The sequence below is a fragment of the Pithys albifrons genome, chromosome 3 (genome assembly GCF_047495875.1).
Source record: "Pithys albifrons albifrons isolate INPA30051 chromosome 3, PitAlb_v1, whole genome shotgun sequence".
Lineage (NCBI taxonomy): Eukaryota > Metazoa > Chordata > Aves > Passeriformes > Thamnophilidae > Pithys > Pithys albifrons.
Genome location: NC_092460.1, coordinates 34,814,861 through 34,829,418, shown reverse-complemented (window position 1 = coordinate 34,829,418; position 14,558 = coordinate 34,814,861). Strand labels below are relative to the sequence as shown.

General features: G+C 39.9%; 1 protein-coding gene across 3 annotated transcripts in view; it reads left to right on the top strand.

Annotated features, from left to right (window-relative positions):
* The window catches only part of PDE3A (phosphodiesterase 3A), a 247,992-nt gene that overhangs the window by 159,278 nt on the left and 74,156 nt on the right, over positions 1–14,558 (top strand). The window contains exon 1 of one of the 3 annotated variants that reach the window (XM_071551346.1): positions 1,392–1,709. The exons of the other annotated variants lie outside the window; for them this stretch is intronic. Coding sequence (XP_071407447.1) covers positions 1,647–1,709 — 63 coding nt within the window. The 5' untranslated portion in view covers positions 1,392–1,646. Of the gene's footprint in view, positions 1–1,391; positions 1,710–14,558 lie in introns of those variants that run through there. 3 annotated transcript variants of the gene reach the window in all.

Genomic DNA, 14,558 nt, shown 5'->3' with positions numbered 1-14,558 from the left:
TGAATGGTAGCCATGTCACTTGTGCAAAAATAAAATGGAACCACTGGTTTACTAAAATGTAAAATTAAAATCCACGTGTGAGCTCATAAAGTTACTCTACCAAGACTCATTAAAAAAGCTGACTCAGTAAAGACTTTTTTAAGAGCAAGCAAGTTTTCTATGGCATGTGTTGAAACATGAGAGCAAACTACTACAGTGCATGTCATACTTCTCAATGACCCACTTAGAAAACACATTCTTTTCTGCATGTAGGAGTTAAAAGCAAAGTGCTGTAGTTACAGGTAGCGATGGATGTCACTCCACACCAAGGCTTGTGGGAATTTCTGTTTGCAGTTGTCTCATGATAAGCATCTGCAATTCAATAGAATGTAAATGGGACAAGTAAAAAGCTGTCTTTACAATCTTTAACTTGCTCCTGAATTCTATACCATCATTGCACTCCCCTTTTTAATAGAGTGCACACACACATACACATGTATATATGTGTGTGTGTTGTAGGATTCCTTTTCTTTTAGAATAATTATACTATTAAGGTTGCTGTAATTAGAGTGAATTATAGGTTGCCTTACAAAGAGCAATGAGTTCCTGGCTACTACTTAGTGGTTTTTTCCTTTCTTTTTTCATTCCTGAAGACAATACTTCCTGATGTAAGTGCTTCAAGCAAAGATTTTACTCTGTGGCTTTGAAATAAAACAGAAAGGGCAAAGTGAATTTCATTATGTTCTATCCTTCATTTTTAAAATTCATACAGGTTGGAATTTAGAATTTAGGCATGAAACTTCAAAATTGACTTCCAAATTACAGAAATTCCTAAATGTTCAATCCACCTAAAGAAATCTCTCAAATATACACATGCAGTCTGTAGAAACACATCATTTCACTTGTGTTAGAGGATAGTATTCATACCCATTTGTAATGTCAGCATATGTTACAAGAAAATGTGACTAGCAAAATTCCTTGGCATATTATTGCTCTGCAGAAAAATTATGCAAATTGTATTTTAATCATTCTACTAAAACATAGTACTTGATACTTCTAAGATATTTCAGGTGGGACCCATGGCATGCTTTGCGCACACGTTTTTACGAGGAACCTTGACTGTGTGGGAGTAATTTGTTGCTCTGTCATCAAGAGTTGTTTGGCTTGCTGGAGACGTAGGCGTAGCCCCAGGAGTCAGTGGAATCGAGCGATCATTCCTCCAGCATTGTAAAAGAATGCTGATGGAGAGAGAAACACAGGTCCAGTGTTTTTAATTCTCTTTAAATATAAAGGCTCTCAATTATATATCTGAGGTGCTGCATTTTACCCCTCCAGTTCCTAAGCAACAGCTATTTTCAGATTGAATGCGTCTGGTGTTGTCTACCTACTTCAGGCTTTTACGAGGTGGCTCGTCAGTGAAAGCTGGGTTGTTCACTGTCTCCACTGATTCCCTTTGTCGTGGCACTGGAAGGAGACAGATGCTTTAGAGAAACTTGAGAAGCTTGGGTGTAACTGGCCTCGACCTTGCAGCTCAGAAAAACTTGTGTGCATTGGGGAGCTCTGCTGTCTACAATGAAGAACAGGAGTCAGAAATAAGGTTCTTGAAACTGGTTTGGAAGAAGCCTTTTTCTCAAGTCTGGAAAAGCCTCTAGAGCAGATTCCGAGTCATGAGTCGGAAATCTCTGTACTTGCTGAAGCGCAGGTGGGAGTCGATTCCCGCTTCTGACCAGGTATGGTGCTTTGGAGAATCTGTTGTATCTCTGTCTGCCCTTGCAGTGCCACTGTAAAGAAATTTATATTGATTTAATGGGGGTGGTTGGAGACCTCTGCACACAGAGAGAACCAGCTGATCACTACTTGTCATTTCCATGATGAATGATGCAAAATATTCATAAAGCTGATTTTGCAGGAGCATGTGCTTGTGAATGTGAAGATGCCATGACAGCCCACTAATGCAGACTTATTTAACCGACAGACTCTCCCAGTCTCAAAAATGAGACTTTTCTAAAGATTTTAGGAGTGTTTAAACTGCGTGGCTAAGGAAAAGTAGCCTACTTTTGGAGAGTTCCTCGGTGCATGTCCTGCTGCATTTCATATCCTACATATATGTATATAGGTATGAAATTACTGGTGCATCAGCAGAACCTCAGCGTTTTCAGGATCCTCTTGGTTGATATGTCATTGCAAGTATGTTAACAGGGATGAGAGTAAAGCAGATGTAAGCAGAAAATATGTAAACATCTGCTGGGCAAAGCAGATGTTAAAATTGGGGGATGCCGTTTGGAGCAAGCATTGTCACGACAAGTAGGACTAAAATGTGATGAATGGGAGTATGATTAGTATATTTCCTACTTCTTGCTCCAGGCACTCTAAGATTCTCTGAATTTTTTCTCAGTATCTTACTTGGGATATAAAGACACTAAAAAAAAAATTAGAAATCATATTGAAAGGAAAGTGTAGGTGTTTGCTTAATACATGTTTCAACTCAGTTTTTTGTTTATAAAACAGTTGACTATGAAAAATTGCCTTTATCAGTGAGAAAGGGGACATTTGTCAGAAAATTCTTCAACAGAAGGACAGATGGGCATCAAAAATGTTCCCAGTTTTTGAGAAGGATCAACTCCTACACTTTTTATTGAGAAGGGGAAGGGAAGAGCAGATTACATGCCATATTTTATAGAATTGTAGATTTTACAGCTAAATTAGACCACTGTAAACATCTAGAGATCTCAGACATATTACTAGTCAAAAATACTATACCCCATCATAATTCACAATAAAATAATAAGTCGTAGTTTATTAATACCTTTTCATTGTATTGAAATGGAATGGAATTGATCCACTTCACTCAGCCATTCTAAAATCTCCTGGTAAAAGAGGGGTAAATAAACGCTCTCTTACCAAGTGAGTCATTTGTTATCTTGTTTTTGTTAAGAAGATGTAGAGACACTAATGTCTCAAAGGAGAGCTGTATTTCAGCCGCGGTTTTCCAGCATTTCCTTTTCCTTTTTATCACTCTAGCCTTAATGTTGCATTGCATCATACTGTGTTACAATATGATGTGTCTGGGAAAAGTAAGTATTCCTTACCCAGATGTGAGGTGTGCTTAACTGCACTGAGCTGTGTATCTGTTCCATTATCAGTCCCTCAACCCCTCTGGAGGGTTTTAAAAGAGGAAGGGAAATTTCCCTGACCCATCTACCATTTTGGGAGAGTGAGACTCAGTAAGTGATGCACACAGATGGGGTTGAACTTGAGCAAGTGGGAATCTGTACAGCTTGACCGAAGGTAAACTAAGGGAGGGAAGATTATGTTCAGCTTCAGACACACAGATGTTTGCCTGGCTGTTCGTATTGCTCCTTAGACTGGCTGGCAAAAGGGGAGTGGGGTTACTCTGCTTGTTCTCCTCCTTCTTTGCTCAACAGTATCTCTTAGACAAATGCAGTTGCTGGCAAGAAGACAACCCCAAAAAGGCAACTTCTTGAGTGTTTTAGGTTGATCCTATTCACAACTTATTCTGTAAAATTACAACCTCTGCCTTTTGGTGCAAATTCATTCTCTAGTCCTTAAAGGGATGCACTAATTTACTATGTTCTAGGCTGACACTGAGGAAATGATATTGTATTTAGGTAGGTAGGTAGCAACTTTGTAGGTTACTTCTCTATGCAGAGTAGATAAAAGTTATTTATGTTAATAAATGACAAAGCCTCTCCAGTCTGGTTTACTGTATTGCCACTTAAAAGATAAAGGAAGGAAATTAAATGGAATTCTGAAGCTGGGATTTTTGGCTTGATCTTGTTTCAAGTCTAAAATAGTATTACACCCAGAACCATTTAGGCAAGGGTGAGCAGGCTGAGAAGTGTAGAGTAGAGGCAAAACAAAAGTAGTTTTTGTCTACAGACAATATTATTGAAAGTTGTTTTTTTGGAGCTACATTGTTATATAATTTTATTTTTTATCTTTTGAGAACCATTTGTACTCACAGACACTACATCACAGAAGTTTCCATGGTTCCCAGGGTCTGGTATGACAAAGAAATGTTTTGCTTGATGTTTTGCATTTTGTGTGTGAAAGATTGAGGAAAGTGGATTTGAGTGTGAAACCTGAATTAGATCTTCTTGGTTTCAGTTGATGAGAAATGTCTGATCTAGCTATGTATTTTTATATGTGGAAGAGTTTTATCCTGTGAATGTTTTTCATGGATAAATTTAAGCAAAATGATGATGAATTAAATGTTGTATATTAGCCTCTGTTCAACAATCTGTAGTCTCGCAGTCCTTGAATCCTGAATGGCTTTCTCAATAATTACAGAAGGAATTACTTTTATAGACCTAAGGGAAGAATTTATGAATACTTTTCTCTCTTGTCCAACCAGCAGTTCAGATTGCCTGAAAGTCTTTCCTGAAGTCTCAATACGGGTTTGGGGAGGGATTCTCTGTTGGTTTTATTTGGTATATGTGCCTAAAGATCTTGTTTCATAAACTGATCCTGATTTTTTTATTCCCAAGAGCTGTAACTGAGAATGATTTCACTGAATGGATATGGATTTAAAATGTTGTGGTAACCAGATAAGCCAGAAGTGTTAAATATATGCTATAACGCTGTTGAGTATTTCCCTCTGCCTGAAATTCCCTGTAGATTTCATGAGCCTTTCATGAAACTTTGAGCATAAATTGTATTTCACACCTGTCCTAATACAGGAAAAATCTTCACACGTTATTCCATGATGGAAACTTTCAATTCTTTCATTGATGTCTGAATTTAAAAACAGGAACTAGATTTATACAGCGGTGTAAAAACCTCATAAACAATAATTGCTATAGGGATTTACATAGCTGTAGATAATTGAAAGGAATATACTATGCAGATAAATAAATGCAGTACTATTTCTTCAGCTAGAAATGCATATTTATAGCAGTGGTAATGCTTTCTGTACCATTAAGTCACCAGTTTAGATTGTGATGGATCAGTGTAAAGCCCATGAAGTGATGCCTCTCTTACCTGCCAGTGATTTACAGCACAGCTATGCCTGAGGCAGTTTGCATGTACAGTGCAGTATCCTGTTCCTTACCACTGATACAGTAGAGGGGAGAAACTCCCAGAGCCTACAACCCATGCAGGGTGCTAAACAGAAAATAAACTGATCCTGATATGATATCCTGATATTTCATAACTGTGAAATGATAAATCAAAGGACTTTGTGAGAGAGAGTTTGATATACTATTGCATCATGCACCCACCATGTTTTCAGTGTGTTCATATATAAATAATCCTGATGGATTAAAGCCGCTGAAAAGAAATGGACAATGTTCACTTTGTCAGGAGTGGGAACTGTATTTTTATTCTTTTTTTTTTAATTTCTTTTTATTAATGGCTCACTTCAGCCACAGATCTTTTGCTGTTTGCATCTTGCCTTTCTGCCCAGAGTAGTTCTCACTTATAATCCCTATACATCTATAAGGATATCTACAGCATACCTGATAGCTTTAAGACAGTGCTGAAGCTCCTGTGCCTTATTCTTCTCTCACGTGTCCTTTACATTCAGACTTTGCTGCCTCCACATCCAGCAGCCTGACAGCAGTATGGCATTGCTGAGGTTCAGCCAGAGCCAGCTTCACTAGGAACTTCATGCTAGGGAAGCACAAGCCTCTGCAGGACAGCAGTCCTTGCCTCAGCCACAAGCACAGGTACATCAGTGTGGATGTTTGTGCAGGGGGCCGTGGCAGAGCCTGGCTTACAGCAGGACAGTATCACTGACCTGAGGGAAAACCTTCAGTGAAGCAAGGGGTTTGTGCTAGGTGCCTTCTCTCTGTGCAAACCTCATGAAGTTTTCCATGGAGAAGGGGATGAAGGAATGGTTATGGACAAGGAGGCCTCAAAGCAGTTGGTGTGGGACTGTGAGTCTCCCTGGCTCAGAGCTTGCCTGTGGATTAGAAGAATGTACAACAGAGCCAGGGGCAGCAGAGCCAAGAAGTTCTTTCTCTTTTCAAATGCCTGTGCCTGGTGGGCTGTGCCTAGTCATTCTTTTTGCATAACCTGTCTCCCAGGCAGGCTATGGCATTTAGTGGGAGCCATCCTCACCAAGGCATCACCACCACCACAACATATGATCACTTGAGGAGGCTTCAGTAAATAAACACAGCCATGAAGAGAAAAAGCAAGTCAAGGTAGGGATCATGCACTACCTCGTATCCCTGCATTTACTTTGAAGAAGTGTGTGCCAGCGGTTCATCAGATGGGCTGCAGGAGAAGCAGTCTCACTGACCACAGGAGCTCCCAGCTCCCCTCATACCTTCAGCTGATTCAAATCATGCACCCAGGTGTTACAGCCTTAGTAGCTCATCTCTCTCCCCACTTTCACATTAAACAGGCCCATGGGGAATACATGCCTAAAGCAGAGTTCCTGCTGGGACATGTCACAGCAGTGATCCTTGTATCTAATTCAATCCCTCATATTTTATCTAAAAACAGCAGTTTACAAAAAAAAAGTTTCCTGTTCAGAATGTTTTTGTGGTTTTCCACAGCTATTCATTGTTAATAAAACCTTACATTATCCTTTCATTCAGCAGACAAGATTTCAAAGCTTTAGTGGCAAAGTAGAGATTTGTGGAGTTTGGGATGTTATGAGAAAGAGGCCTCATGGGAAGGTTGTGGGTTGTTTGGAATATGGAGCTGTGGCTGGGGGAGGAGAGTTACTTTTGCACAGCAGGAAAGGTGCAGAAAGCTGAGGCTTGGATTAAGAAATGATCTATGAAATACTTCCTTGCTTTCTAATGAACCAAAAATGAATGCTGTAGAGCAGAAAGCTATCTCAGAAATAACCTGCCACAGATTTGGCCTTGCTTCTCCTAAAAGGGAGGACTTGAGCCACAGGCACCAAGCTGTGACTGTGGAATCATTTCTGTTTGTCACCCCAGGTTTCTACCCTGCTACTCTGAGGAAGGTGCAGAAGGGGAACAGGGTGGTAATGACACCTGAGAGACATCCCACTTCCTTATTGCCACCACTGCTCAGGGTGTGAGCAGACAGGTTCTCTGGGAAGTCAGGATTGTAAGGATGTGCATTTAGGCCACAGAACGAATGTTCTCAAAGTACAGAGGAGACCACTTATTTTCAGAAGGTGCAGCACTTGGAATGTATTGGTCATCTTGTGTGACTTTGGCCAGACAAGAGCCGGGGTGGGGAGCCTCAGTGATGTACTTCACTCCATGCCGGCAAATGGCAATAAAATATCCACAGCAATTCACAGAAGCCAGAAGGCTGATAGAGAAATTGCAGTAAGTGTGGATGAAGGGCTGTGACAGGCTAGAAGGCAGGAGGATAGAAGGTAACAACTGTCACACTGGCAGTTGTGACACACATGTGGGCAAACCTCCTGCAACCTTCCATATCCATCATCTGGAGGATGGAGAAAAATCTTTAAAATTGTTTCAGACTCCCTGTGAATTCCCTTCTCTGTTACCTTCTCTGTCGCAAAAAGACTGGCAGTGGGACAGGAGTGGACTGGAAGCTCAATAATGGCAGTCACTCTGTCATGCCAATATTCTTCATAGCTAAGCAGGAGCTCAACACAGATTTCCAGAAATGTTGCCTTCTTGATTACCTTTCCCCACCATTAATCCTCCCAGGTTTGTAGTACAAGTCCTGGTGCTAGTCAGGCAGTCCAGTTTTGTGGCATACAACAGAAGCCTGCTGACAATACTCAAATTGTATCTTACTTTGTTCAGTGAGCAAGTTCCAGTTCAGGAAGGCTGCAATTTGTAGTATCACAGCCATGCTGCAGATCAGTGCAGTTTGGAAAAGGAATCAGCATTGAAATGAAAACAGTAGCCTGGTGAAATGATTGCTTGAAGCAGCATGGTAAGAAAATAAGCAGTTGGGCATGGTGCCATTTTGAAAGGCAGAGATAGTGGAAGAAGCTGATACACTGGTTTTGGTTTGGTTTGGGTTTTTTTTTGCCAGACTTTGCCTTAGACTGGAGAGTGTACGTCCACTTTTGTGTGGTGCAGATATAGATTGACTGTGGCAATTGAATTGAGAAGATGCGATTGTGAACTGTTGTCATTTGGTGCAGAGAAAGCAGATCATTTACTCCCTGGGGTAATCAGGCTCCTGAAATACCTCTTAATCTCCCTACATTTCTGTCATCACAACAGTGTATCTGGCAGTTTTCATTATTTCATTTCCAGCATTTTTCATAATTTTTCATTAATTTATTTTTTGTTTTCCCGTGTTTTTTATACAAGTTTCCTGGCTATAGCTTATATTTTTCAATTGCTTCTTTACAAAAATAGAGGCTTATGGTCTTCAGGTTAAGAGATTTTGTTCATGTGCTTTTTTTTTTTCTCTTTAGTTTTCCAGTTGCAAATTGTTCAAAAAATGCTTAGGGCCTCAGTTACACTTGTTTATTGGATTTAAGGGGATTTGAAATTTATTGGCATCTGACAGTTAAAGTTGCTGGTTACCTTTAAGTCCCATAAAGAAAGTTACAGACTTTCACACCTTTTAATCTACTGAAATTCAAGTCCTCAAGCTAGAACTATTCTGCGAGTTTTCAGACTGTAAGTTCTTCAAATTGCCAAAATACAGGCATCTGTGTGTCAGTCTTTGAAACAAAAGCTACACTGAGAATATCCTGACACCAGAGTGGTGCATCTCAAAAAGCTTAGTAGTTAATAATGACTAAAACAGTGTCCCTTAGTCTCCTGGAAATGGCTATGCTGGATAAAATTTTCCAAATACAGACTAACTGTTGCAAAGGGGAACATCAGCACAAGTGTTTAGTTTCAAAAAAGTATTAAGCAACTGAAAACAGGGTCTTATGAAGGGAAGCAATGGCCTATATAATAATGCATGATACAGCCATCTTCCTGGTAATGAAAAGAAAACACTTTTTTTAATGGAAAAAAAATAACATTATGCAGTACTGGGGCTTTTGTGATGATAGATTTTGGCTCTTGACAGCTATTGAAAGCTGAGAGTTGTGCCACAAGTTGTTCTTTTTATTTTCAATAACACCTTAAATTTCACTTACTGCATCTGTGTGTTTCAAGTATCTGTCACCTTCCCAAACAAATTTTTGAACACAATTATTGTAAAATTTTAGCATCCTGTATTCAGAGATAAACCCAACTATGGAATAAACATGACTAATGTACTTAATTTTTTATTGAGCAGCGATTATGCCTAGTCTTCAACCAGTATTCTTCCTCTAGTATCTTAATACTCGCATTGCTAGAGGATATGGGCTGCTTTAACCTTCCTCACAGAGTTGCCACAATGACATTGGTGTTGGGAGATGTCTCGGTTGACAAGGGCAAAATGAACTTATTATTTTGCTCTGTAATGGAAACTTCATTTTAAAGACATTTTATGAATAGTTTGATTTTGGATTTTTTTTTCCCTGTGCTTTGTGTCTGTGCTGGGGAAGATATGTATGCTGTAATTGCCACTGTCTGGGATAGTTTTAAAGAATAAATAAGTGAAAGTATTTCCTATTGTTTCTTCCTTACAAGAACACATGCTGAATTCTCTAGTAGCTCATTTGATGAGTTTCCCAGTGGAAAAGCACACAGCTGATCAGCTCTGCTCTCAACAGCAGATGTTCTTTTTCTTGACTTTAGTAGTAAGCTATAATTTTGTTCCATGTCTGACGGATCAGTGTTCAAAATTTCAAAATGAATTATTGGAGCAGCCTCTTGAGATTTTTGAATAAACCAGAGCTGGAGTAAATCTTAAAGTCAAGTCATAAAAAACAAAATTTCATCTGGGGTTGGATTTTACAGATCAAAGATTCATTGTGTAATGGGTCTGCATTGCTCCATTTTCAATTCCTGAATAATCTCAAATATTGCAAGAACAGTAGGAAATCTTACAGTCCATAAAGCAAATCTGGAGATTAACAGGTCTTGAATCTAGAGTTCATAATTATTGAGTTGCTGGCCTTTATGCAGGAATAAAAAAAAAAAAGCTATTTCTTGTGGTGAATATATGAGCCTTTAGAGGAGACATAGAGGCATCAGTTACTGAATTGCAAATCAGTAAAAAAAACCCTTGAAAACGTATCTTTGTTCATAACGTGGACAATGGACATAGTGCACCCTTAGCAAATTTATGGACATTACAGAACTGGAAGGAGTGGCTGCTACAGCAGGTGGTTGTGCCACTGTTTCAGAGACCTTGACAGGCTGGAGAAATGAGCCAACATCCTACTTCTTATAGGAATCTTACTAAGTTCAGCAGCTGGAGATACAAAGTCCTCCCACACCTTGGGAGAAATAACTGCAGGTACCAGTACAGACAAGGGACTGACTGGCTGGGGAACAGCTTAGCACAGAAGGACCTTGGGGGTCCTGGTGGACACCAAGGTGAATATGAGCCAGCAACGTGTCCTTGTGGCAAAGGAAGCCAGCAGCATCCTGGACTGCACTGGGCATTGCTGACAGATTGGGGGTGGTGATCCTTCTACTTAGCATTGGTGAGACACATCTGGAGTGCTGGGTACAGTACAGGTCTGTGCTCCCCAGTGCAAGAGACACAGAAATACTGGAGTGTGGCCAACAAAGCAGCACAGAAGTGAGTGATTAAGGGACTGGAGCATCTGTCAGGTAAAAAAAGACAGAGAGAGCTGTGACTATCCAGCCTTGAAAAAAAGAAGACTAAAGAGGATCTTATGAATGTGTATAAATACCTGATGTGACAGAATGAAGAAGATGGAGCCAGACTCTTTTCAGGGATGCCCTGTCACTGGACAAAAGGCAATAGGTACAAACTGAAATACAGGAATTCTCACTTAAAAATAAGAAAGAACATGTTTACTCTGAGGGTGACCAAGCACTGGAACAGGTTACCCAGAGAGGTTGTGGAGCCTTCATCCTTGGAGATACTTTTTGTTTTCCCTACGCTTCCTCCCACAAGCACATAAAATTCATGATGAGGGGGAAAAAGGCTGTAGATGGAGAAGAGAAGCCAGGAAAAAATCTTTCCAAGCAGAGCTGGAGCAGTACTTAAAACCAGCTACCAAGATAGTGATTTAAAACACGTAATCCCATCTCAGACTACATGGATAGTATTTTGGTAGAAACCCAGATAACCTTTCTTTCTGTTTCCAGTAATTTTTCTTCTGAAGCACAAGAGCTTACTTCTCTAAAATCGAGAAAGTATCATTGCTAAGTGTCTATTATTCTTCTGGTATCTGACAGACAAACAATTTGAAATTTTCTGTCATGTGTGTTTTTGAAAGTTCATATGCTGTTCTCACATATGTGTTCTCAGCTTCAGAGTAAGCCTCACACATACAGGATTTTCAGTTTTTCATATCCAGGACAGGGGGACCTGAATCTTAAATCTAGGTGATGGATATGACAGAAATGCAGAATGGTAATATGCTTTTGTTTCACATTATCAAAGACCAGTTTTTATAGGTGTCTAACAACTCTATGAATATAGAGATCATGTTTTACGAGTCCTGGAGGGTTTTATGTGCTTGGTTCTTTTAAATTAACAGTTGGAGTTGAGGGAACAATCTGCAAATAATTATTTTATACTAAGTTCTTCATTAAGATGCAGAAAAGGGGGGGGCTTTGCTGACAAGAGAAACTGCAGTACTGCTTTCTATTCCTTACAACTCTGTGGGATGTGAAAGTGATGAATTAGCTGAAGTCAATGATTAGGATCTTAAAGGATCAATGTTGCCTTTGAGACAGCTGCCTCAGAATTGCGATTGGTGCTGGGATTTTGATGTGGTTGCATTCTCATCACAAAAACAGCCCCTGGACAAAATCACACTAGATTTTGACTCATTTCTGTCCAGGTAGGAGTTGTGAAAATGTATGCTTGTACGTGTGGTTTCTCTGTGGAGGTGCCACCTCCTGTCCTATAGACAGACACGAGCTTTCTTTTTTGAGCCACTACTGACAGTAGCATCAATGGTGGGCACAGCTGGATGTTGGTGGAGGAGCAGCACAAGCACAGTTTCTCCTTTATCAAAGGACACAGTGCAGCTGGGCAGTGGTACATCAGCACCTGAGTTGTGATAACCCTCCCCAGCATGCCTTAGTTCATGCTGTGCAGTGTATATTTTTACTGAAGAGCAAGTAGAGCATGGGTGAGGAGGAGACAGAAACCGATGGAAGTTCCTTAAGAGGGATGTGAATCTGTAAGGTGCACTGTCTTGTCCTGCACCAGATACATTTTCTGGAGTAAATATCCTAATCTCTTGATGTGGAGTAGCCCTTTGGCTTTGGGATTGCACCTTTCTTTCATGATTGTGATGCTCCTTCTGCATCCCCTCAACACTGGGTCTTAAAGTTGGGAACAAGAAACTGCAAAAGTTATGCAACTGGGTGGTAGATTCCTGAGATTCTCAAGGTCCTAGGGATGTGCTATTTTTGTTTCTGCAGGCGTTTAAAAAAATGTACTTCCAACATTTTGTTTTGGAATTATTGCTGGAGTTCTGAAGTCCAGGAATTTTTAGCAAGTCCTCACCATAGGAGCAGAAAGAAACAAATCCAAGATATTTTAATATGGCACACATAATTCTGTTGTTGCCAAAGGGAAGTGCTCTACTTAAATGTCAAGACAATGTTAACAACAACTTACCCAAGAGAAACGATCTGGTGATCCTAGTCCAGTTTTAGTGGTCAAGAATCTTTAAATGAAAACTCTACCTCAGTTTTTCAATACTTGGGAGGCATTTATGGTGTAATGGATATGGAACCTGCACTCTCCTTGTCACTCCAAGTCAGGCTTTTTGGAGTCCTTGTGGTAGGGTAGATGAACATTCATTTGTCAGTATCCCATGTGTGAAGGAACCACTTGAAGTAGCAGTCACATAAAGGCACAGAGCCATTTCTTATTCAGACTTATCTTATAGTGGTATTTCAAAGTGCATCTCCTATTTCTCTTCAATTAGAAATTGGTGTCTCTTCATATCAACTGCCTTTACTGTGGAGGTAAATGTATGTATGGCTACGCTTCATGAATGAAGTTTTCGGAAGGGCTCTGCCCACATAGATGTGTCCTTTGAGCCTGCACAGTGGATCTTTTAGGTGAGGCACAGCGTGCACAGAACTGGCCCCACCCTTTAACTCCTAAGGTCCATCTGCCACGGCCGAGCGAGCTTGGACTGTGACAGTGAACTTCTTAGGACTAGAGCCGACAGCCCCCGATGTTCCCAGGAGCTCTCCCATCCAAGTACTAACTGGGGCTGACCCTGCTCAGGTTCTGAGATCTGACAGGATTGTGCATCAGGGCGGCATTTAACTACCTCATGGAGGTAAATAAGCAATACCATTTTAACTGATACAGTGCTTCCCATCATGGCACCTCATTTCACTTGGAGGACTGTTCTCTGTGTTCCTCTCACTTGCCTGATCATCTCTCCCAGCATAAAGCTAACTACTTAAAATCTGTCCCATTCATATTCACTGCCATGTTGAAGTAACACTGGTGATGTCACAGGACCTTTTTGGCCATTACAATGAAACTGGAACTTAGTCATAAGTTTCCTACACTACCATAAAATTTTCTAGTGTGTTGATCATGGGTCTGTTTCAAATGCAATTTTTTTGGCCCATTAATATGATTGATATTTTTGCACATATTACTGCAGGGACCCCAAGCCTGACTTCTTACTCCTATTTAACTGTAATTCCTGTCCAGTCCTTTATGAATATTGCTATGTACTGCATCCAGACTGGCATCCCAGATGTGTTTTCAGCTGACCAGAGGGCATGTCAGCACTTACTAACTTATCTTCACCACCACATTTGATGCTATTCTTCTGTATAAGGGCATTCAGAAAAGTTCAAATGTCTCTTTTTTAATCAAAAGAAGCATAGCATAGAGTCCTATACTTCCTCCTCATTCCCTTCTAGATTCCTATCAGGCTCCTTTGTATCATCTTTGGCTCTGTGTAGGTCCTCAAGTCCAAACAAAATTGCCAAGCTTTTTTTGTTTCTATTTTGCCACATTTCTGATATGAAACTTTTCCCATCCACAAAATATGGTCTGGGTTCTCAGTATTTAAGCCTTAATCTCTGCAACACTCATTGCTTTGATCTGTACAAAAAAAATGCATTTTTCAGTCCAGGAAAAAAAATCTTCAAATTGTTCTTGTTATTCTTGTCTATCTGCTAAGTACTTTTAACAATTTGATCTGCTTTTATTAGAGCCTAACTTTTCAGGTTTAGTCCTGTATGTAAACTCAACTGTCTCACTGTGCTATTGGATAGTATCATAACCTAGTGTTGCTGTCTAAACCAGGAGAATAAAACAAAAGATGAGTCTCTTAAACTTCTTTATAACTTAATTTTGATGATGATGACCTTTAGTATTTGCTTTTTTCTACTCAGAACATTTTCCATTTTTATTGCAATTATTTTATAAGACAAATCCTATGGCCTTTATTATACTACAAACCCCATTACCTTACATGAGAATACTGATAATTCGCAAACCAAAAATTGGCTCTTGTAGTACTATACTGATAATTATTGGTGTTTACTCAGGTGGCAAAACATGTCCATCTCTACAAGAGTACTGTCACAGAAATATCATAACAGATGATGTTACCGTAT